The sequence below is a fragment of the Rhipicephalus microplus genome, chromosome 6 (assembly GCF_043290135.1).
Source record: "Rhipicephalus microplus isolate Deutch F79 chromosome 6, USDA_Rmic, whole genome shotgun sequence".
Taxonomy (NCBI): Eukaryota; Metazoa; Arthropoda; class Arachnida; order Ixodida; family Ixodidae; genus Rhipicephalus; species Rhipicephalus microplus.
This window is the reverse complement of record NC_134705.1, coordinates 178,625,342-178,650,760: the sequence shown is the minus strand read 5'-3', so window position 1 is coordinate 178,650,760 and position 25,419 is coordinate 178,625,342. Positions and strand designations below refer to the sequence as shown.

At 45.8% G+C, this 25,419-nt stretch overlaps 1 protein-coding gene across 1 annotated transcript in view; it reads left to right on the top strand.

Moving 5' to 3' along the window:
* Nucleotides 1-25,419, top strand: part of LOC142765695 (protein unc-79 homolog) — a 95,177-nt gene that overhangs the window by 57,108 nt on the left and 12,650 nt on the right. The window contains exons 38-52 of the mRNA XM_075867145.1: nucleotides 1,400-2,907; nucleotides 3,203-3,673; nucleotides 4,670-5,012; nucleotides 6,809-6,923; nucleotides 14,718-14,975; nucleotides 16,139-16,177; nucleotides 17,358-17,470; nucleotides 18,985-19,070; nucleotides 19,595-19,639; nucleotides 20,450-20,710; nucleotides 21,190-21,300; nucleotides 21,493-21,597; nucleotides 21,707-21,790; nucleotides 22,285-22,374; nucleotides 24,095-24,270. Of these exons, the coding sequence (XP_075723260.1) occupies nucleotides 1,400-2,907; nucleotides 3,203-3,673; nucleotides 4,670-5,012; nucleotides 6,809-6,923; nucleotides 14,718-14,975; nucleotides 16,139-16,177; nucleotides 17,358-17,470; nucleotides 18,985-19,070; nucleotides 19,595-19,639; nucleotides 20,450-20,710; nucleotides 21,190-21,300; nucleotides 21,493-21,597; nucleotides 21,707-21,790; nucleotides 22,285-22,374; nucleotides 24,095-24,270 (3,805 nt within the window). The remainder of the gene's footprint in view (nucleotides 1-1,399; nucleotides 2,908-3,202; nucleotides 3,674-4,669; nucleotides 5,013-6,808; nucleotides 6,924-14,717; nucleotides 14,976-16,138; nucleotides 16,178-17,357; nucleotides 17,471-18,984; nucleotides 19,071-19,594; nucleotides 19,640-20,449; nucleotides 20,711-21,189; nucleotides 21,301-21,492; nucleotides 21,598-21,706; nucleotides 21,791-22,284; nucleotides 22,375-24,094; nucleotides 24,271-25,419) is intronic.

The window sequence follows — 25,419 nt, the reverse complement described above, 5'->3', positions numbered from 1 at the left end:
GGGACACTAAAGTGGAATAATGACCTAGCTTAGATTAACCAACTGCACTCTGAGAACTCTAATGCCATATGTTTCACTATCACACGTTCATTATTGGCGGAGAAAATCAAGGTTAAAGTTTCATTTTGAAATTTTGCGCCGAGATCTCTGCGCTTGATGCCAGAAATTCCTAAATGTACCTTTGGTATTTTTGTGGCACTGGCTTGATGAAATATTCTGGAACTTCTTCTGCTAAGTCTATGGCACCCACAGATGACAATGTACCTTATTTTTATCGATTGGAAGCTACAAAGGACCCAATACACACCTTTAAAATTTTCTACATCACGGTGTTTTGTGCAGGAATCACGGGCTGGTGTCACCACCTCCACTTTAGCGCATTTTTTGGCTTACTAGGCATCGTGTTGCAATAAGAGTGGTGTTTTCAGTATTGTGAAATTGTGCTTTACTAATACCCGAAAGTTGTTTTGCTCTTTAGTGTCCCTCAAAATTAGCATGTGCATTGTCAGTCTGTATGCGCGAGGGCAAACGTAATCCTCAGAATATTTCACTCTAAAACAATTAGGCATGTGTTGATAATTGAAAATTAATGTGAACAACTTCATTGAAAGGCAACCACACTTGTCATACTTGACTTTCTTGAAACGTCTTGGGAAATGAGCGTGTGTTTTGCACTGTTGTCTTTATACGAAGACATGACCACTATTCAACATGCCACTGCAGTCACCTGGAATTTTCGAGGTTTTTTTTTAACATTCAGAAATTTGTGTCTATCAAATGTCCATACTTCAATTGATATGTCGGATTTAACGTCCGAAAACCACCATATGATTATGAGAGACGCCGTAGTGGAGGGCTCCGGAAATTTCGACCACCTGGGGTTCTTTAACGTGCACCCAAATCTGAGCACACGGACCTACAACATTCCCGCCTCCATCGGAAATGCAGCCACCGCAGCCGGGATTCGATCCCGCGATTTGCGGGTCAGCAGCCCGGTACCTTAGCCACTAGACTACCGCGGCGGTGTGTCCACACTTCAAGATGAACATCTCGGGTAAAAAGTGTGTCCACACTCGTACAAACAAAGACAGTGTAATGTCTCCGATATTGTAATTTCCTGGTGCTAAATGACCACTAGTTACAAGTTAGACTATATTCCTGCTTTAGTAAAGTTCACTAAACCGTCCTATCAAGTTTTGTAATAGTTGTGCTCCTGAAGCCTGTGTCTTGTGTTGAGTCATCGCACATCTCTATAAACCAAAATAAAGCTTTTCTAATGAAAAGCTTTATTTTAGGTTACTGACCTGACTGTTCAGAGAAGGCCTTAAAATGACTGCTTAAAAATTTGTGTGTGCTACATATTATTTGTTAACTTGTATTTCTTTATTTCATCATGCAGATCTAAGTACAGCTTCTGTTGACCTTGAAAACATCCAAGAACATGACGGAAGCACTCCCCTTGACCTTGGCCTAGCCGGAGACGAGATACGGTTTGCATTTGGGTCTAGTACTACAGCCGAGGCTAAAGCCAGCTACCACAAGCCCCTGGCACGTGACACGCATGACACAACTGAAGCTTCGCGCGAGTTGCTGCGATCCGGCAAAGAAACCGGTGACCGTTCCCAATGGAAGGCACTCAAGATCGCAGACTTCAGCTGTTCCGGAGACGAAGACGAAGCAGAGCCGGAGCTCGAAGCAATCCCCGAGAGTCCCAAATCCGAGAGCTCGGACATGGCCGAGTTTGGAGGCGTGCTCGAGGCCCTGGCACCTTCCGTGCCAATGGCGGAGCTCGCGGAGCAGGCAAGGATCAGGGTGGTCAAGGACGTACTACCTGGAGAGGAATCGATTAAGGTCACTGACGCATCGTGGCAGCTGGCAGAAGAACCAGTTCTCGTGGGCGGCACACCTGTTGATTCGCAACCCACGTCTTCTGTACCGTCAGGTATGGACGGCCAGGACTCTTCACAAGTTCATATCGAAAAGTCATTAGCAGAGCCCATGGAGAAACCCACGTCTAGACCCCCACAATCAGTATTTCCCAACAAAGCCGAAGCAGATGCAGAGACAAAGGCTGTCGACGACAGGTGCAGAGAGGCATCGCAGAGCCCTTCAAAATGGCAGAACTCTTCCAGTGTCCCGCCAGACCAGACAACTGCTGCAACTGCGGTTGCTGGCAAGTGCGGATCTCCTCAGCCAAGGCCGGAGATCCGCCTCCCGGATGTGCACCCGAGCGACATTAAGGGCAAAGTTGCAGCTGTGAAGAAGGTCTTCGAAGCGAGAGCCACATCAGACGCGGCGGCTGCTTTCGCATCTTCTCGCAAGAACGTAGTGTCCCTGGATGCTAAAATGATGACGACGCCGAAAGAGCGTGCCCTCCTCACCTCCAAGTCTACCACCGACATCGACGACGGGGAACAGGTGACGCCCCTGAGCCCCAGTAAGTCTCCCAAGCCTCGCATTCATCGCATGGGGGCGGTCGACCTTGGCTCTCTGAGAGTCAAGGCAGAGTCACCAAAGCCTAGCCCTTCCAAAGACACCGCTCCCGCCGAGGGTTCCCTCACAACAGTCGCAGAGTCTCCGAAGAAGGTGCCAAAACGTCTGACAACTGATACAGCAGTCATTCAGTCTTTTCAAGATACGAGCTCTCATCGGACGATATCAATGAGCCCTAAGAAGATGACTTCGGAGCCTGCTGCGCTGCCGAAGTCACCTGGCGTGTATGTGAAGGAACCGGCCACCGCCCAACGGTCCCTTGACATGCTGACCGCCAAGCTGCGAAGCGCCGTGCCCAGGGAAACCGTTCACAGGACCAGGTCGGAGAGCAGTCAGGTGACAGTGCCAAGGCCACTGCCACCGGCCTGCAATGTGCAACGGCAACACGGTCCCATTGTGCTGGAGCCACTCATGGTTAGCGCTCTCCTTCATGAGCTGATCACGTTGTGTCAAAGTTCTTAACATAGTCATGTTGGTTAGGTGGTGAGTATGAATGAGTTGTAACATAGTTGCTTAAATCTAGATTAGTATTACTGCCAGTGTAGTGAAATAACACTTTTCGCACGGAGATTTCATGCGATAGGTACAAATTCGCTCCTTCTGTCATTCACGTCTCGTTGTTTCTTCGTTTTTGCACAACGTAACATGAGCTTCAGTTAGCTTCAGTAGGCCAAGATGTTCGTGCCTCTCATTTAGAATGCACGTGCAGGTAAGGCCAACACCAGAGCGGCTACTGCCCATTGGCCCACAGCCCAAGGGTACCAAGCCGTTCATGCCCAAACAACTTTCAATGGGCAGCCTTGGTCCCGGAGCCGATTTCCGCATCCGACACGAGCCCAGACAAGCCGACGTTTTCCTTCTGGAAGCCAGCCGAGGCGGGGGCATGCAGACAAGGCCGGGCGTTGGTGCCCACTTTGGGGGCATTCTCCTCGGACACCAGCCGCTGGGCCCCATGGAAATTCCGTCATTGGAGAGGCTGCTGCCTGTAGGGCCGATGCCCACACGCCAGCCTTTGGACACACGGAGCAGCCCCGGGTCGCCCGCACGTCGACTCAAGTCACGATCGCAGAGCACAGACACCAACTTGGTCACGAAGCGCAGTGATCCCGACCTCCTTGCGCGAGTGCAGCTGGCCAGCACTGAACACATCTTTACTTTTCCTGACATCCAAGCAGTTGAGGTGAGCAGAGCTCCAGGTTGGTTATTCACCACCTAATGACATTGAAAGTTCGATGGGAGCCCGTTTTGGTCTTGTTGGGATGAAACATGATAGAAAGAAAGTACATCAACCAAATGAAAGTTTAAAAGAAAGGACGTTTCAGCTTCCATACAGAACCTCGCTCACAATCTCTATTTGTAAGCCTTGTTCGCAATCTCTGTGAACTAAGTTTTCATATGAAAGACCAAACATCTCTTCTTTTCAACCTTTATCAGGTTTGGAGTAATTTGTTTTGTCACCGTTTAAATTTAGCACAATAAGGAGCTCTTACACAGTATGCTTTACTTGTATATTACCTTTCTTTTATATGTATGTCGTCCTGAAATCTATTTATTGATTTTGCTCAGTGGACTGGAAGACTCAAAGCCCCACATAAAGAATACTGCAATGTATGTTATTGTGAATACTACAATGATAATAGTATTACGAACCGCACACGTAGATTATTACAAAAGAGTTATATGTAGCATGAGAAACTTGTCTTAGTCTATAAAAAATATTCTAACAGAAGAAATATAGTCATATGTTATGTACTAAAGACATGGATTAAAGCTGACAAATTCCCCAGTACTTTTTCGAGATCAGGTTCTTCTTGGGCTGAGTCTTTCTTTTAGGGCACTATGGGAGGATAAATTACAGAGAAATTGCTTAGTGAGCTCAACACATAATTTAAACCGTTGTGATGGCATGTACAACATATGAAATGCTGTGTTATGTGGCCATACGTGTAATAAAACAACCTGATGCAGAACCATGTGATAGAATGTGTTGGCATTAAATGCCAAGTCATAGTATTATGCCCATTATAAATTAGTTTCCCACTAAACACTAGCACTTTCACGCACAGCCCTTGAATGGGCCAATATGATAGGTGCTAAGTAAAAGTTATTTGTTTCTTGCAGCATGGTATGTTGTCCTCGTCAAGTTAGTCACTCATTTGCTTTACTTGCTCATCAGCCGCAGACAACTCGGAAGGACTCTCCGGTGGTTGAGAAAGCCCACCCCTCCGTCGATTCACCTCAGCGGCAACCGCCAGCACAGTCGGCTTCCGCCGTTCCGTCAGAAGATAAAGGCAACAGCAAAGGTGGCGCAGAAGCGGCCGCAGACGCTGCCTCAAAGGAGCGGGTGCGTCCTCAGGAGCACTCGATCAGCGGAGGCCTCATCGACATGCTTGTGAAGGACGTCATCCTGGACAAGGTGCTGAGTGCCGCCGGAAGGGTGGAGACTGCCTTCCTCACCCACGGCTCCAACAGCCTCGAGGTCAAGGACGACGAGGACACCGCACCACATCCCGAGAAAGGTTGGCGTGCGTTGTCCTTTAGCACGCCTTGATGAGTGCACTCAATGCAAGGACCTCGTGTGATGATCAGAGCTCGAGTAAACTTGATGCAATGACACGGTTTCTTCGTGCGCTTTGTACCAAGAGACAGAGACGAGACAGCGACAACAGAACACGTGGGGCGAAAACTCACGACTTGTTTATTCACATCATGCAAAATGCCAAATAAGGGTTAAGGTTAACAAGCATATAGGTGGGAACGAGTGAAAGGCAGGATGTAGCAAGAAGTAGGCTCAAAAGACAAAGACAACATCATGCAAGGCTATATAACATGTCTTCATTAACATGGACGTATTTTTGGCAGATCAGTGTGGCAGACCACCTTATAGAAATTTCATTTCTGCTTGCGTTAAATGTAAGGAGGGTGTGCTGATGCATTGCTCTTTTACTAATATGATAAAAAAGTTTCTTTTATCCCCATGATATTTCTATCGTCCCGTGCGAGCAACGTGGTGTCATTGGAAATTAGAATGCCGCTCTTGGAACACATAGAGACAGACACACTGTCATGCAGATGAACACATGTACCGTTGTTCACTGATTTTATATCAACAAGCTCACCAACCGAATCTGTAATACTTCCCTAGTGACACGCTTAAATAACTTCGTACAATATGCCAACACAACTCGCAAGCAAACGTTATAACAAACACAAGGTACCACCACACGGGATCCACAGGAGATGACTCACGGTGTTGCCCTCCGATTGATCATCCACAGAAGACGTCTGTCACCACACGCTACCGAATCCCAAAGAGACTCGCTACCACCACCACCACCACCACCACCACCACCGCCACCGCCACCGCCACCGCCACCGCCGCCGCCGCCGCCGCCGCCCGCTCGGCGGCTGTTGAACCTAAACGTCGCTAATTCACGAGACGCGCGTGCGCTATGAGGCGCAGACAACCTTACTGGGGGTGATAGCATCCCCACACACGAAACTGCGGCGCATGAGCATCGTTTTATATATATTGCAAGCTGACCTGCTCCTTGCGATTGTTAGCAGGCAAATATGTTGCAGGAAGTGCTCATGTCACAGCGTTCTTTCTTCCCTGTGTATTTCTTACCACGAGTTAGGGGAATACTATATGCAACCGTCTTGGCACTTTGCACAAAGGAGTCTTGGGGATTTGTTGTGCATTTTTTCTTTGCTCGGCTATTGTTCACGGCTTTGCATGGTCTCATGAGCTTATGTGGCACTGAAAATAAAACAATGATGCCGTATCTTTGCCCTACCTACTTTACAGTGGGATGTGTCATGCAAGTACGGTATAACCACCGCTTCGCTGTAGAAAATATATCAGAGAGATCAAAGAAACCTTTTTTTCATCATAGCATTAAAATTGCAATGCACCAGCATGTCCTCATTGCATTTACCGCAGGCTGAAATAAAATTTCTAGCGAGTGATACAGTTGTGAGTTTGCGAATCACCTGTCTTGTCATCTCGTACCCTCTTCGTAGTACGAGGTACAAAAAGAAATCGTGGACAGCCATCGATTCATTACTCTGCGAAATGGGATAACATTTTGTCATGCAATACATTAAACCAGTTGCGACGAGCAGATGGTGTGTAATGACACACTTTCTATGAAACAAATTCAACAAAACGGACTGGAAAGCCAGTTGGTTCTGCGCAATTAAAGGTTTCGTTGCTGTTTTCTCCGACTTCTGTCATACTGCATTGTTTCTGTGTTTCCATCGTCTCCAGATACATTGAATCTGTTCTGCTTTGTGTTTCTCCGTGATGTCACAGGAGCAAGTGACGAAGCCCGCACACGGCTTCACTACCGCCCCCGCAAGCAACGCAAATCTGGATTGAGCACTATTGAGATTCAGCGCACCCTCGACGCTCGAGGAGGTGCTGCCAGGTATGGAGACTTTTATTGCAGACCAAACACATAAGCAGTTAGTAACTTCTCTCACCTGGTCCTGTTCACTTTTTTTGCACTCAAAAATACATGCTTCGATTGTCAAATCTCTGTAGTAGAGCATGCCTGTACAAGTAGCGCGACTTGGACACAATTAAAGCTGAAATGTAGAAAGATGAAAGCAGTGAAGCTTCACGAAAGAGGTAATTATGAGCCAAACACTTGCAATGGTGTTCAGTTGCACAGGCAAACATGAAGACACCTCAATCGATGACCCCGATTATTTTATTGTTTTAATGCTGTGGTCAGCCCCTTTTACTGATGAACATGAACGCCTCATTTGTCAAACCAGAAATCACTATTTTTAGGTGCGTCAAAGGCATCAAGCCATAATGTACAAAGATGTTCCACAGGCATTGCTCAAGGGGACAACACCAGTTTGCTTATGCATTGCCCATATTGTCACGGGCTAAGGAGATGCCTGAGGATGACGACGACCAAGTGCTGAATGTGAACGTGCTCGGACTGCAGCATCGTTGTACACATTTGCTCGACAGTATATTCGCCAGTACGCATTTGCTCGCCAGTGTATACTTTATTCCCCGTAACATCATTGGTGGAAGGTGCGGGGTACCACTCGCTATACAGCCCAACGAGCTGGATCTTCGCAGCGGACGGCGCATTGCAACTACCACGATGACTGACCAGGCTACTCAATGTCAACAAGATCCGTCAGCCCCGCGACCGATGGTTGTGGTGCAACCTCGTGACCCAGGCCCATTCAACGACACAAGTGGCATGGACGTCGATGACTGGCTGATTCTATATGAGCGCGTCAGCAGCAGCAACCATTGGGATCCGATGCTTATGTTGGTGAACATCATCTTCTACTTGCATGGCACGGCAAAATTCTGGTACGAGACACATCAAGAAGAGTTGACTAGCTGGGACGTCTGTAAGCAGAAATAGCGCTATCTATTTGGGAAACCCATCGGGCGTCAAGTGGCCACAAAGAAAGAGCTTGCGACTCGTGCCCAGACATCCACAGAGCCGTACATCGCGTACATCCAGGACGTGTTGGCTTTGTGCTGCAAGGTTGACAAGGACATGCTCGACGAGGACAAAGTCAGACACATCCTGAAAGGAATTGCCGATGACGCCTTCAATTTTCTCCTGTGCAAGGACTGCTCGATGGTGGAGTCGGTCATCGAAGCATGTCGTCGCTTTGAACAGGCAAAAAGTAGGCGCATAGTTCACCGATTTGACCGCCTTCCCAACACGGCAGCTACGTCCTCTTGCGAAGATTTGCCCACACTACATCAACCACCAGCGCCGGAAAACATCACCAGAATAGTCCGTCGGGAACTTGAGGCTATGGCACCCGCTATGTCTAGCGTCAGCGCGCCAGGACACAACCTCGATACCGTTACAATGATACAGGCCGTGGTTCGCCAAGAGATCGCGAATATGGTCATTTCGCCACCTCATCAAAATGCCCCTGCTACTTCTAGCTCGGCTCCAGTCGTTGCGGCTGCCACTCCGAACCGCAAGTTCACGCCACGACGAAACCCAGCTGAATGGCGCAGTCATGATGATCGGCCCATATGTTTCACGTGCCATCGTATAGGACACATCGCTCGCCATTGCCGCAGCCGTTGGACCTCATCACCTCCACCGAGCTTCTATGATTGGGGGCCTCGCTCCGAACGTGCACCTTATGCCCCGTCCTACCGTGCTGAGATAGGTGCAGAGCATAATCCAAAACGTCGGACCAGCCGCTCGCCATCGCCTGTGCGTCAACAGTCCCGCTCGCCCCAACCCCGCCGTTCTCGGTCTCCCTACGACCGTCGCTCGGAATACTAGCCGGTGCAGCCCCCGGAGGTGACGCTGCATACACGACTCGGACTGCAAATCCTCTGATTACTCCCGACCAGCGGTGCAACCTTCTTACAATTCTCGTTGATGGTTTACCTGTAACTGCTCTTATTGATACCTGTGCACAAATATCTGTGATGAGCTCAGACCTCCGCCGCCGCCTCCAAAAAGTTCTGACGCCTGCAATTGCACCTACCGTTCGTACAGCGGATGGGAGTACTGCTGCTGTGCTTGGAATGTGCACTGTGCGATTAACGATTTCTGAGCATCAAACTTCAGTTCTGTTCGCTGTACTGGAAAATTGCCCTCATGACCTCATCCTTGGACTCGACTTTCTGACTTCACACGCTGCGCTCATTGACTGTTCCAAAGGTCTTCTTTGGCTCGAACTACCATCCTTCTCAGAGACCATCTCTACCAGCCCACTTCGTCTACGCTCTGTCAATTTCCTCAGACTTCCGCCGTAAGCAGCAGTCCAGGTCCAACTCTCGCCATATCCTCCAGTACCCGATGGTGATTATGTTGCTGCCCCAATTTCTGACGTGGCCATGACACGTAATGTAGCACTCCCCAACACGGTGGTTACCATTAAGGACAACCGAACTTCATTTCCCGTCCTCAATTTTGGCTTCTCAGCGCAAGTTATTCCTCACGGCATGTCACTTGCGCATCTGACACCACTGGTCGACCACACAGTTTCCGCCCTAACCACCGATTCGCCACTCGATTTTTCATCAACGTCCCTCTCGTCACGTTCCTGTTTCGACCTTTTCAAGCCAATGCTATCTGACAAGCTCACTTCTGAACAAGTCTCTGCTTTTTGCCGTGTGCTTGCTTCTTATCAGGACATCTTTGACTTCGGCGACCGTAATTTGGGCCAGACATCCGTGGTAACCCATCGCATCGACACCGGTGACGCTCGACCCATTTGCCAACGACCCTACCGTGTGTCAGCCCCGGAGCGTGCTATTATACAGCAAGAAGTCGATAAAATGCTTCATATGGGCATAATCGAACCATCATCTAGTCCCTGGTCCTCACCCGTTGTACTTGTTAAAAAGAAGGACAATAGCTGGAGATTCTGTGTTGATTACCGCCATCTCAACCATATTACCAAGAAAGATGTCTATCCCCTACCGTGCATAGATGATGCACTCAATTGCTTGCACGGTGCCAAATATTTCTCTTTAATAGACCTTCGCTCAGGCTACTGGCAGATCGCTGTGGACGACAAAAACAGAGAGAAGACGGCCTTCGTGACTCCTGATGGACTTTATCAGTTCAAAATGATGCCTTTTGGATTATGCAATGCCCCCGCGACTTTTGAGCGCATAATGGACTCTCTCCTTCGAGGCATGAAGTGGACCATCTGCCTCTGCTATTTTGATGACGTTGTTTTTTCGACTACTTTCGACGACCATCTTACCCGTCTGTCCACAGTGCTTGATGTTTTCCGACGTGCTAACTTGCAACTTAACTTATCCAAATGCCGCTTTGGGCAATGCCAAATCTGCGTACTTGGCCATCTTGTTAACGCTGCGGGCGTTCAACCAGACCCTGCGAAAGTCCGAGCAGTTCGCGACTTTCCCACACCCCGCTCAGCCAAGGACGTCCGAAGTTTTCCGAGACTATGCTCCTATTTCCGTCGTTTTGTCGAGAAGTTTGCTGAAGTAGCCCGTCCTCTAACCTGCCTCCTCAAAATAGATGTCGCATTCACCTGGGGCCAACAGCAATCAAACGCCTTCTCGTCGCTTGTTGACATTCTCACCAATCCACCAGTCCTAGCACACTTCGACCCATCCGCCGCCACGGAGCTTCGTACTGACGCCAGCGGCCACGGCATAGACTCAACGGCAACAAGGCGTGCACCGCATCGTCGCGTATGCAAGCCGACTGTTGTCGCGCTCGGAACAAAATTATTCCATCACAGAACGCGAGTGCTTAGCTCTCGTCTGGGCCATTGCGAAATTCCGACCATACCTGTATGGCCGACCATTCTCAGTTATTACGGACCACCATGCGCTTTGCTGGCTCTCCTCACTCAAGGACCCTACGGGACGCCTTGGTCGCTGGGCGCTGCGCTTACAAGAGTACTTTTTCCGTATCCTATAAATCCGGACAACTTCACAAGGATGCCGACTGCTTGTCCCGTTACCCAGTCGATCCCCCTGACACGATGGAAGATGGACAAGAGGCCCTCGTTCTTTCAATTACTGACTTCACCGACATAGCTGCTGAACAACGCCGCGACCCCTCTTTGCGTGCTATTATCAATGGTCTGCACTCTCCCCACCCTGACCACTCCTTACAACTGTTCGTTCTTCACAACGACACCTTGCACCGCTATAACGCCCGCCCTGATGGTGCTGAGCTTTTACTCGTTGTTCCTGTGCATCTTCGCTCAGACGTTTTGGCCCAGCTCCATGATGCCCCATCCGCTGGATACCTAGGGTTGTCATGCACGTATGACCGCATTCGCCGCCGATTCTTTTGGCCTGGCCTCTACCGTTCTGTGCGACAGTATGTTGCGGCATGCGACCTCTGCCAGCACCACAAGACACCTGCTCTGGGACCTGCTGGTACCCTCCAGCCCATTGATGTACCAGATGAGCCATTTTTCCGAGTCGGCCTCGATCTTCTAGGACCTTTTCCCGTGTCGGCGACCGGTAATAAGTGGATTGCTATTGCTACAGACTACGCAACGCGGTATGCCATTACACGCGCCCTCCCCACCAGCTGCGCTACTGATCTAGCCGATTTCCTTCTTCATGACATCATTCTGCATCATGGTGCTCCTCGTCAGTTGATCACCGACCGCGGCAGCTGTTTTCTATCTAAAGTAGTCGATGAGCTCCTACGATCCTGCTATACCCACCACAAGTTCACTACAGCGTACCATCCGCAAACCAACGGCCTCACGGAACGCCTCAACCGTACTCTGACGAATATGTTAGCGATGTACGTCTCCAAGGATCACAAAGATTGGGACATTCACTTACCTTTCGTTACCTTCGCATACAACAGTTCACGTCATGATACAGCTGGATTTTCACCTTTTTACCTACTGTTTGGTTATGACCCGCCTTTGCCCATGGACACCATGCTCCAATCTGACGCCCCCTCATCGACTGCTTATGCTCATGATGCCCTGGCCCGAGCTGACATCGCCCGCCGAGAGGCCCGGGATCGTTTATGTGCCTCGCAGCTTAACCAAAAGAGTGCTTACGATCGCCGGCACCGTGACGTACAGTACTCCCCGGGGTCGCTCGTCTTGCTGTGGTTACCATCACGTCGTGTTGGTCTCTGCAAAAAACTGATGTCCCGTTATGTTGGCCCCTACCGCGTCATACGCAAGGTCACCAGCGTGACCTATGAGATAGCTCCACTCCATACCACGTCAGTACCAGCTTCAGTCCCGACCGATATAGTGCACGTCTCACGGCTTAAACCATACTACTCACGCCTCGAGAATTGATCGCTCCGGGACGGTGCTTCTGCCGCCGGTGGGTAATGTCACGGGCTAAGTAGATGCCTGAGGATGACGACGACGAAGTGCTGAATGTGAACGTGCTCGGACTGCAGCATCGTTGCACACATTTGCTCGACAGTATATTCGCCAGTATGCATTTGCTCGCCAGTGTATACTTTATTCCCCGTAACAATATTCACTAAGTGAAGAAACGTTGCTGTAACTTTTTATATATTTGGCGAAATTTTGTTCCTCATTTTTACCAATTCTGGTTCAGTTCTTAGATGACTAAGTGTAACGAAACTGCTATGATTTTTTTCTCTTTTTTTGAAGAAGGTTGGCGTATGCATTTGCATTCAGTAGATGTCGCTGTAACACGACTCTATTGGTTGAAGCAGCACGAAAACAACACTGCGGCTCTGACACAGGCAAAATATGCTTGCATTGGTGTTTATTAACATAAGCAATAGAGCCAGCACTGGTCAAACAGTGTTAGCCTAGCGTAACTCAAGAAAAGCCACTTCACCAAGGCTCAATCGAGTCTTCGGTTTTGTTACTTCAGGCATGAAAAGACAATTGCTCTATCTTCAACATGACAGGTTATTAGGGTAATTCTCGCTGAAATTTGTTTATGCGAACCTGATGCTTCTCTGGGTTGCACGACGACACCAATGGAGAGGAAGTTGCTGACCAGCACCCTAGTTTGTTTTCGCATCAAAAGCTGTTAGAAAAATCACAACATCCGATTTTGGTGGCATAGTTGTCCGCCACAGACACCACTGGTGTTCCTAACCACTATCATGCATAATGAGAAAAAAAAAATCGCAGCATATCTCTGGAGTGAATGATGATGAGTGGGGCGAAGCGTCCATCTGTCCGTCTGTACATCCCTCTGTCTATCCATGAGTCCGTCCGCCCATCCATCTGTCTGTCTGTCCCTCTGTCTGTCCGTCCGCCTGTCTGTCCATTCATCCGTGCGTCCGTCTGCCTGTTTGTCAATCTGTTTGTCTGTCTGTCTGTTTGTCTAATACTGCCGGTTGTGCCTGATGCAAGACAACGTTAGACTAAAAAAAGCTTTGCTCCTAAGAAAATTGTCCAGTGTAATATGAGAATTTAGCCGGGATTCTCTGCAAGACACACTTTCGCAAAAAGACCCTATATGGGCGTGATGTTTGGTAAGTAATCACATTAACATATATAATATAGCGTGGTAAAATAGTGAAAATAACAAGCAGGCATGTAACAATGCAAATTGTGTAACGAGTGGGTAGTTGAATGCTTCCAACCCATTACAAAGGACTCGGCCATAATTCTTCACCGTAATCAGCCACAGCATCGACAAAGTGCACATAACAATGCCTTACAGATGTGTAGCGGGTACCTAACTTCACAGAATGATGAATAATGGCATAGTGGGTGCTTCCTTGACGATATGTGGGTACCTTGGTACCTAGTTATATTGATTTATGGGTACCTTGCCAGTATACCTGTGTATTAGTTGACCATAGAGCATTTACAACTGGCTCTAGAGAGACGCTGTTCCAGCTTTAGCTGCGACTGTGCTGGGTGTCCTGCGCAGGCCTAGTGTTATTTTCATATATGTGTGCGCACTTGACTAAAGCATTCAATGCTAACCCCTTACAGAGCTTTCGGCTCGGATTTCACAGGCTTGAAGCTGTACTAAATATTTTTTATTGCAGTTGCAATTATGTGGACAGTCACGGTGGGTTTTCGCTGTTGCCAGCGCCTGCAGCGTCATGTCAAATATGAAGTCCAAATTGATAAGATATCCCAGCTCATTTTACATTCTACCTGCGAGTAATAAAGTGCAAGCGGGAGCGACGAGTGCGGCTGAAGCAGAGATCAAACAAGCCAGCCCATCACCGTCACTTCGAGGCGCATGCGATAAGTTCTCCCCCGCCTGTTTGACTGGCCATCTAATGCTCAAGCAGAGAGGAAACACCCCGCCCGTTTTTAGCGAGTGTGGAAAAGGTGTGAGAGGGGGTCCCTCGAGCACCAACTGCCACCTTTGATTTTACGAGCACAGGCACGTGCAATATCTGGCCATCTCAGCAGCTATCAGGGCATCTCGAATACCCTCCTACATGCTGCATTCTCAACACAGCCAGTGTGCAAAATGTGCCTGGAGCAGCTGTAGCTGTAGCTGGAGCAGCTGTGTTTTGTAGAGTTGCATGCGATCGTATCTTAAAGAGTTTGCTGCCAGCCTCACTTCGTATAACATTACAATTTGTTGCTATCACATTCATTGAATCACCCTTACGATAAAACAATTACTTTTTTTAAGTTATACCACCAAGCTAATTAGGCGGAAACAGAGCAAAAAAAAAAGGAGTGCTTATGTTGTGATCTTCTTTGCTTTGTTCTCGTGTAATTAACACTCTATTTTGTCAGTGAATAATTACAAGTTTCTGTTCCATCATCATGTGCAGGCGGGCTCGCAAGTCCGAGCCAAGCAGTGGCGGCCCGACTCCGAGCAAACGACGCCCCGGCAGCAGTGGCGGGGGAGGCGGAGGAAGGACAGCGGTCGAGGAGGCTGTTCCCGAACGCTGCCCTGAGTGTGCCCTCCCCCTGGAACACTACAGTGATGAGGAGCTGGGCCTCTGCATTGTGCTGCTGGCCACATTTGTGCACCGGCAGCCGGCCCTGGCTGCGCCCCTGCTCCCAGAGATTCTGCGATTAGTTGCCAAGTGCGTCCTTTTCATCGCACCTAGCCATTTGACATCATTTGTCGTGTATTTTGAATTAGTTGCGATAAGTGATAGCACAATTAGTGCTTCGTTTCACATTCAGTAAACCAAGGCGTCGTATTATTGTCACACAGTTTTTAGAGCTGAAAGCTTGTAGCTAAGCAAAGATAAGGAGAATAGCACTGTGTCAGTACCTCTTAAGCCAGGATAATTTTAAAGACAATAGTCTTTCACGGTATACTTCAATGCAGAAATTTTGGTCTGTCGGTCTTTCTGTTTGTCTGTCTATCCACCAAAGCGACTTGGCTACCAGGCAAAAATTCTACCACTTCCTCAATGCCCACCCATATTGATCTGGGGTGCGCATTCATACTTGTGTACATTTTCAATCAAAAAGCAAACATTATGCATTACTGAAGTGCAATATCAACACGTCAATGTTTTGTGATGTGTTTCATTATACTAGAAAATGCACTTTGCGTAATTCTAAAGACCGTGGTGTTTATTACGGTGTGCCGACAATGTGACGCTATGCACGAAAAGGCGGAGTTTTCTTACCCTTTGCTAACACGATACGGCGCTGCCACCCACCCGGGGCTCTGAGATTTGCTGATGCTTTCGTTCTCTAAGGTTACAGCCAGATGGTGCTCATGTCTCGTGCAGCGCTTCCAGGATACCATTCATCGATTTTCTCGTAAAAACATCAAATAAACGTTTCGTTCTCGCTCTCCAGAGAGAATACTGTCATTTTTCGACGACATTTGTGGTGAAACACATAGATATGTGGCCAATTTTTTATATTGCTAATAATTGCTAATAGCTTATTTCAGTGCACATCAAAAGCAATGACAACACAGAAACATAAGGATCGACGAAAAATGTAAACGCAGGTCAAAGTGTCTATTGTTATGTTTCTGTGGCATCCTTGTTTACAATGCATGCTGCCATAAGCTATCATAAGTAACCAACTACACCACCTGTACATCTTAAAGTTGCTTGTTATCTCGAAATAGGCAGTAGGATTGGTAAGCTAGCAAAACTGTGTCTAGCGGTGGCTGTGAATCAAGCGCAAGTGAATTTGCAGTAGACATACCATAACTAGCACAGTTAAAAGTTTACCGGTAAAGTTCATTAGAATTTGCGTGTACATTTTTTTTTTCCAGAGTCGCCTCACAAGTATACTACCCGTGGCAACATGAAAGGTGACGAGTGCTCAGAAGATATGCATCTGCATGTGCTTTAGTTTCACGCTCATCGGATAAAATTTGTTATAATGCAACCACTTAATAACAGCTTTGCCTGTAGCTCATGTATTTGGTCTTCTTTTCCTCATTATTCTTAGCCTGTACTGGTGTCATGCATGAAACTTTTTTGTTATGGTATTCATGGAATGATAAAATGAAAATTGATGTTCATAAAACGTTCTTGTACTTTGCTAAGCTTTTTTAGGTTTACATAAAGCTCAGAAAAAGCCTTTAGGGTGAATAAAGAGAAAGAGAAACTCTAAAATGGTTTGAAAATATTGTTGCACAGAATTTTAGGCTGTATGGTAAAGAATCATGGACATTGTCAAAAACTCAACCAATTTTTTTTTTCTAGTGTGCGGTATTTTAGGCTTACAATGCTATCTCCTATTTATCTCTGCTAAAGCTACTGAAATAAAACATTACATTTTTGTTCTGCACTAGCAGTAGGCATGTAGACATGTTTTTATAATATGTCGACTAATGGAAACAAAGTTTAACGAGTTTGTCACCTAGAAGGTTGCACGCTGCAAAAATTTTACATCAACATCAGTGCACCATTTCTGCTTTGAACAACACTCAACTGAATTTGCTACTTGAGCAGACTGCATGCATACCTAATGCAGTGGCAAGTTTTCTTTTTTTTTTTTTGTCAGAATAGCAAATAATGAAAATTCTGCTCCTACTAGAATAGCACACAACACACCTTTCCTGCATGCCGTGTGCATTGCATGTGCCACTGTTATTAGAGACTTTCTAGGAAATATGCTGTTTTTGTTAAATTCATATTGGCTTATAGAAAAGCAACTTCTTTTTACGGACAGGCTCATTTTTGTGCGAGTTTTTCACAATTTTTGCTTTTAAAGAAATTTATATGAAAGCTCACAGATATTCTTTGCATACTACTGCGCATTACACCATTGCCACTTACTTTTTTTTTTGTGGCAACAGAATATATAGAGCTGCATTAGTCTGGCCTTTTTTGCATTTTCTGCATTTCCCAAGGCTTTCTTGATTTTTCATTGACTAAGCCTGAAGAGGCGCATAAACCGAGTGCGTATACTCGGCTATGTCTTGCTTCTTTGCAACCGTGTGCATGCGCAATGAATCGGCACCAATGTCACTGCATACCTCACAGCAACGTTCACCTGCCGGGCGGTTGCAAGAGCGTCGCACGCCAGTTCATTAGGTGCACCTTACACCAGCTCTCTACCAATGGAATCTTTCAACAGATATTCACTGGTAATTTCGGTAAGTCCTTGCGTTAAAATTGTGGTAATTTTTGTTAACCGTTGCTAGAACATGCTATGTTGCCTCATACTGAGACTTTGCATTAGCAGTAGCATGGTTGATAGTTACAGACCATTTTATCTTGTCATCGTTAAGCCACTGTCTTCTACTGACACCATCAGTTTTGTTGAATGCCAGTGAGATCTGTTTAACATAAGTCTTTTGTAGCTCACTGAGGCATTTCTCTGTGCCCTGAAAGATCTATACTACTATATTGAGGCAAGCTTGATTTGTTGTACTTCCCACGTTGAATATCAAGTACTCTAAAATGCAACATCCTTTTTGTTGCACATTTTCAATACTTTTTCACCTCCAAACAACCTGCTGTCCATTACCATTTTCTACTGCAGATTCATTCACACTTTTCCTAGTTATTAAAACATGCAAGACCTATATACAAGGTGACTTTGGTTTAATTCTTGTGGAAGAGTTTTGCGAAATGGTATCGCTGCTGTTTTCTCAAGCTCCAAGTAAACAGTCGCGATCCGGCTGATTTCCTTACATAACTCGAACTTCTTCGGCTCTCGCATCCGGCTTCTGACATTGCCCTTTGAATTATCATCCAACTGTTGCTTTCCTTATTCACTCTTTTCATTCACTTGTTTCACTTCCGCAGTTATCATCTCGATCATGTGGGGTTTCGCATATCGTCGACATTTGAAGGGGTCACGAAAGCTCGCTTTTACAACGGCAATGCGGCACCACTGACAGTCACACATACTAACTGGGTGACATCAGTAGACCTGCGTGGATGCTTTGCTTATCGAGGAACGCGGAACTTCAAGGCATCTGCGAGCGTGCACAAAGGACGCTCATCGGCATCTTCACCATACACCATCCGCGTCCCACAAGAACACTGCTTAATATGACATGAGCTGCAGAGCTCAAGTTAGCGTGGATTACATATGGCAAAGACACTAATAGGTGTCCCGATTGTGTGCACTCGCAATTATCGTGGAGTTCCGCATTCCTCGACAGGCAAAGTCTCCTTGCAGATCTCCTCTACTTACACTGACGTCACATCGTTAGTGCCTGGGGATGCCGGCACTTCCACATTGTCAATTTAAGAGCGAACTTCTCACGACCCCTTTAATGCAGACACGCTTTGCACAGCTTGAAATTTTCGGCGGGAGCACTTGTTCATGTTGCGTATGTACGCACATATTTATTGCTAGGTGTTGCCAAGGAATGCAAACTTAATCAAGTTGATTTTGTAGCTTTTTGTCTGTGCCCCTGTCATCTGTACCTTGCATGGGTACAAAATAAAGTTTGAAGTTCAACAGTCTTTGGGCCACTGGTACTAGCATGAATGAATTTTTTGTACTGTTTCTGTCTTTAGTATTTACCTTCACTTTTGACCAAAACGATGTACTTCTTGGCTAGTGCACTTGTCGTGTCTTACTTTCCCGATTTCTTGTTGTTTTTTTCTTCTAAATACCAACATTGCCACCATGCTTTTTCATTGTGCTGCACAGATGCAGATTTCTTCAAGGTAATGGCTGCCGCCCTGGCAGATTTTAACGAACTCAACCAAATGCAGCCTCTGATGATACTGTTCGAGGTAAGCCATTATTATGCTGCAAATGTTGCGTTAGCAGCCATCGGGAAACTCATTATTGCGCAGTGACTGACTGACGCACAATTAACACCAAAATAGTGTCATTGGGGAGATTCTTTGTCTCTTATTAACATGTACAGTCGGCCAAAACGATAGCTATTGTGTGCAGCGGCCACCTTTTTGTCTGTCAGCACCATATTATGGAACGAAGTTGAAAAAATTGCTTCGTGGACATGTGCTTTATGGGCATACACTTGTCCTTAATTCAATTAAAACTTAATTTAATCGTATGGCAAAGATACACAGAAATAACTGTAACTCCTGCACAATAGGTAAATATTTGACTGACTGTACAATGGCAACAAGATTGGGGGGATTTAATTTAACGTACAAAGTATTACGAAAATTAAGATATGTTATAGCAGATAAACTATACGTCTTAGCAGTGCTAGTAGTACGTTCAAATTTATAACTGTATATAGCACTCTGACATGTCATTTTTTTAACTTGTTTATTTATTGTTTTAGGAGCTCACTGAACGCAAGCATGTGGCTGGAGAGCAGCTGCTGCAGGTATGTGATTGTAGCCTCACTTGCGATGCAGATCTGCAGTTGTCATTATTGTTACCCAAGTATGACCGTTTGCTGAAGGTTTTACAAGTTTCTGGCAGTTATAAACATTACAAGCAGTCAGAGGTTATCCTGCCGTACTCTTGCTTGAGTCTGTCGATGTGAGGAAATCCTCGTTTAGAATAGTGTATTACTCTGTTTTCTCTAGCTGATTCTTGTTTAATGGGGCACAAGACGAAAGGCCCTGGTAAGTGGCTCATGTGTTGATACTACAATAGATGTCAATTTTTTCAAGACTTGAGCAGCATGAGGCAGGGGTGGCTCTAACAGGGGGTGTGGGGTGTTGCAGCCCCCCCCCCCTCCCCTCATTCCCTTCCAAGAACATTGTCAAAGGATATTGCATCGGTTATCTGCTTTCCTGCCCCGACAAGCCTCGACTTTAAGGAGATTCGCCCTTAAAAATGATGAATTGACGCGAGGTTAATGTGCTCATATAACCTTGGAGCGGGGTTTCGCGGCAGTGCGTTTTTTTTTATTATTAGCGTTTTCACAGCTTATAACTCCTTCAATGCAGTGAAATCTTTTTTTACAATTGATTACATCTATTTGTTCATTTCGAATACTTTGAAATTTTTAACAATTTAGAATCAAATCAAAGTGAATTCGAATACAGTAATATTCGTTCAAATATTCCGAACAATCGAATATTCGCACAAGCCTAATAAAACAGCAAACTGGGTGAGTTGATCTTTGTTCGCACTTTCCGTAGTTAACGAACGAGTGATGGCCAGTGAGCCCGCGGCTGGCATGCAGGTGCTGGGCAACGTGGCCACCTACCTGGAGTGCCTGACTCCCGAGGGGAATGCGCTCCTGTGGACCGCTTTCTTGCCACAGCTGGACGCTCTGCTTAGAAAGCTGCTGCTGTCCCTGCCACCCGCCGCACCCCCGTCGTCTTCCGGGGGCAGTGGCGGTGGCAGTGCTCCTTCCGGCGCGGCTCCCCTGGGCACCCCCCTGGAGCCCCTGCTCAGGCTGCTTCTCTGCGTGCTGCGCGTCCCCACCGTCAACACCTGCAAGGTGTGTGTGTGACACATCTCTAACCATGTTTTGTAGTTACTGGTTCTTTATTCTATGGCATACCAGGGCTGGCCGCAGTTAGCATTCCAAGTCTAGCAACGACTGCAAGCATGAAGTCATTTGTCATCAGAACTGCAAGCAACTGGAATCACTTGCTTGCCTACATAGCGAAATTCCAAGAGATTTCATTCAATCCAAGACCTTTTCAGGATGCGTTATCAAGCCTGCGGTATAGAAAAAGAAAGAACAAAAAAGAAGAGCTATGCATAATGGGTATTCCGGGTATTTTGTATATTTGTGTTTTCATCTCACTTCTCCCATTTCTCGAAAATATGTAATCTATTGTGTTGGGGCATTTTCATTTTCTCGTCCACACTCCCCTCTGTATTTCACCTGTACCCAGAACCTACAATACTGTGTCAATACAAATCGATCAATCAATCAGTCAGTCAATGAACACAGCCTGTTCCCTGTTTCAGTCTATCTTGGACCCATTCTCGAAGATCCTTAGCTACGCCATCCAGCACTCTCTCATCCAGTACCAGCAACTCCTGGAACTTTGCCACCTATGTAACCGCAACATGTCCAGGGTGGGTTTATAATTTTTATTGTATCTAAACTTTTACTGCTGCAGCGTTAATTAAACAACTGATGACAAAAGCATGATACATTTTTATCGAACAACTATAGTATGCAATGGTGAAGCTATTAAATTGCTTCCTTGATGTTGATGCCTCAACAATACTAACAAACCTCCCTCCTTTGTTTTCCTTTCTCTCTAGGAAAGAGATAAGCTGGTCTTCACACGAACAGTAGTTTTCGAACTTGTGCAGGCACTCAAATTTAAGTCTGCCATTCCAGATGAGAACCTGCTCGTTCTCGTGCAGGTAAATTGTTTACTTTTCACAACCAGAACTGTTCCAGGGCCACCTTGCACTTTTTCTTTGCATGATATCTGTTCGGTAATGCGCACGATTGTGATGTTTTCGCTTTCAGTTTGTGCTTCAGGATACCGGTGGCGTCCTATGCCCAAACGTGATTGTTGAAGACCTTCTACTTCCCCAAGATCTCCAGAATACTGTGAGCGTTAATTATAATTCTTTCTCGGTTTCGAGTGACTTGTGCTCATCCTCGCCGAACTGTTTCCGAACCATTTTGTGCGAGTGTAGCTCATACGCTTTACAGAAAAGCTTTTTGTCGTTGTTGGAATGACTAAAATTGTCAGATGATATAGCTTTACTCAGAATTCTGAAAATATTTAGCAGAATTCTCGCATTGGTTTTCTTTCTTATTGTTAATTATTAGAATGTGGTGAAACATGTTTTCCATAAATAATTAACAATAGCCTAATTAATGTTAGGCTAATTTGACTTCTGCATGTTTGTTTTATTTAATTTCTTTGTCAAGAGCAAGAGCTTGCTGTATTGAAAAAAATCATACAATACCAACTTTAAAAAAAATTACTATTTTAAGGGGTAAATTTATGAAAATATTAAAACGGGTAAGTGTTTAATGCTTCCTGCTACTGAATGGTACATAGAAGTACGACTTTCTTTTTGAACTTTTTTTTGCAGTACAACACAGGAGCTAGTGAATGCATGCGCCAAAATCTCAACGAGGTGCTGGAGTTTGTGGCTGATGTTCATGCTCTCATACGTATCAAGGTGAGGCATCACTGTGACAGCCTGGTTTACTTCTCTAACCTCTGTGAACATGTAGCAGTCTAGCAGATGTTATGAAAACATTGAGGCCGAGAAAGACAAAAAGACATAAGAAAAAGGAACATACACTGCACACACTCAAAGTTTTAACGTGATAATGTTAAAAAGCTCGTTTCTCAGAAATTCTGCCGTAGGTGTCGGCGTCTTTCAATATGAGTGAGAAATCATCATAGTGTGCGAGACCGAAAAATTGAGAAAGATGCAAATCAAATAGATATTCAAAAATTATTATATTCAATTATAGATATTCAAAAATTAGATATTCAAATTCTGGGTCGGAGTGAGCATCGAACTCGGGTCGTGGCAAGCGCGTCTTCTACCACAGAGCCACACATCTTCTTGCTAATACCGTGAAAATAACTTCCTCTGCTTCGAAATACAGTAAATGCGACTTTGCCCCGCCGCGGTGGTCTAGTGGCTAAGGCACTCGGCTGCTGACCCGCAGGTCGCGGGATCGAATCTCGGCTGCGGCGGCCGCATTTTGAATGGAAGTGAAAATGCTGTAGGCCCGTGTGCTCAGATTGGGGTGCACTTTAAAGAACCACAAATGGTTGAAATTCCCGGAGCCCTCCACTAAGGCATCTCTTAATCATGTGGTGGTTTTGGAATGTTAAACCCAACATGTCAGATCAATTAATCAGTGAATGGAGCTTTCGTGATTTACGAACACGTGCGTCCTGTATCATACTTCGTAATTCAATGTGAAATATTGCAGTCATTTCCGATGGAGGCGGAAATGTTGTAGGCCCGTATGCTCAGATTTGGGTGCACATTAAAGAAACCCAAGTGGTCGAAATTTCCGGAGCCCTCCATTACGGCGTATCTCATAATCGTATGGTGGTTTTGGGACGTTAAACCCCACATATCAATCAATCAAATATTGCAGTAATAGTTTGTGGTACAAAGTTACATTGCCATTGAGCCTCAGAACATGCGATTCTCATAATAGCGTCATGGTTTAAAGCCGATCACGCGCCACAAGTAGCACGCACATTACTGCGCTTATTCCCTTAAGGCCACATAAGTGCATAACAATTTCGAAACAATTTCATGCAACAAGTGTCTGAAATACGCACTAAAGACAGGGTATGGCTATCGCCTTCAACTCTGAAAGCAGAAGCTTAAGGGACCCCCAAATTTTTTCCCCCTTTTTGGTAGCTCTAATTCACTTTTCTTTTCTTCGTACTATTTTGTTGTTCTTGTAATCTTTATTGATAATGCAAGCTCTGCCAGCAAAACCACTGTGCACTTGTCAGTCGCCTTGTCTGAGATTCATGCAAGCTAGCTTCTTTTCTACTTTTTTTGTGCTTGTGTATATACCACGCGTTTCAAAAGCTAAAGTTTTTTCATTCCTGCCTGAAATATGACCTTTGGCCAAGAAGTTAGGTCAAAATATCTTATGAAATTCGCAAATATGTTTCAAGTTTTCAACTTATGAGCAGCCTAACAAACACGTGTCTTTATGAGAATATCAACTACCTGAAAGATGGGAAAAGTGCTGGACATGGTACAACAGTGATGGAAGTGGGAGGAGCTCGCATTTATTTTTAGGTTGTGACTGACTATAGACTACCCATACATTCTATTGCGGTGTGTCATTTTTTTACTCAGTCATGTCATAGCAGTGATTCAACCTCTGTTGCTCATTTTTAACATGATGCAGAGCAACTTTCACGGCACAGCAAGTCGCCTGAACGAGGAGACCTTAGGAGGCCAAGTGAAAGCGGGCATGGCCCAATACCTGGCCCTAGAGATCACACGGGGAAACGGCAGGGATAACCGTGCAATCGGGAAGTACCTGCCCTGGCTGTACCACCCGCCATCTTCACTGCAGCAAGGGTACTTATCGGTCTATGAGCTTTCACTTGTTTTTAATGTGTCACAGCACCTCTACGAGCCGTCTCGTGAACGGGTGTACAGTTCTACAATCATGCAGTCCTGGGCTAGTTGACACGGTATTTGTACGAAGATGACTGCTAGATTAAGTAATATGGAAAGAAGAGAGAGATGAGCATCTTCTCTGTCCATGCTTTTTCTTCTTTCTATTCTAATTTAAAATTCTTTCATGTACTTGCCCGTAATGTCTCCTCAAAGCATTCAGCACAACTGACTGTTTTACAGGTGAATACATATTAAGTGGCTACTGCTCTAAGAACTCAGTCCTCCTCGGTGCAGCAATACTACCCCACTGACCTAAAAAGAATATAAAGAGAGATTTTTTTCTTTCAGTAGATCTCCAATACGTCAAACTCTTAGTCGCAGAAATCACTCAAGCTAACACTATGTTGCTGTAAACTGAAAACAACGTCAGCACTTTCCATATTTCCTTATATTTTAAGCTAGATTTTACAGTGTAAATAAACAGTAGTATAAATTAATAAAACTTTGTGTAACAGGAGCTTTTGTCGTGCAACAAGCACTGAGGTATTATGCATAAAGCAATATGAGCTCATGACACGCCATGGTAGCTTAGCACACAGGATGTCGCGTTGCTAAGCCGAAGGACGCGTGTTTGATTCTGAGAAGAGCTGTGTACCTAAATTTAGCTGCACCTTGAAGAAATGTCTCATGATCATGTGGTGGTCTTGGCACACAAAATCTCGGCATTTATTAATATGAGTGCACATTATGAGGTCCACTGAGATCTACCAAATGCCAAGAACAACAAAGTACAGTACACTCCCAGTAAACGAAACTGCTGCTTAAGCAGAATAACTGCTTTCAGCATGATTGGTTTCATACCTGAATTCTGCACCCCTGTTTATATCTCAGTGAATGGAACTCTTTTTGAAAGGAAGACATATTCTCGGTTCCTTCAGGTTTCGTATGACGGGAGTAGAGTGTACTAGAATCGAGGAGTAAGTCCACACAGGCGCTGAATCCTTTTTTTCTGAAAATTCAGAAGGCGCCTTCGTTGCCTTCACCTCAAGTTTACTATGGTTACGCTTGATGTTGCCATAGTTACGGCTACATGTGGTGGCCGGCGGT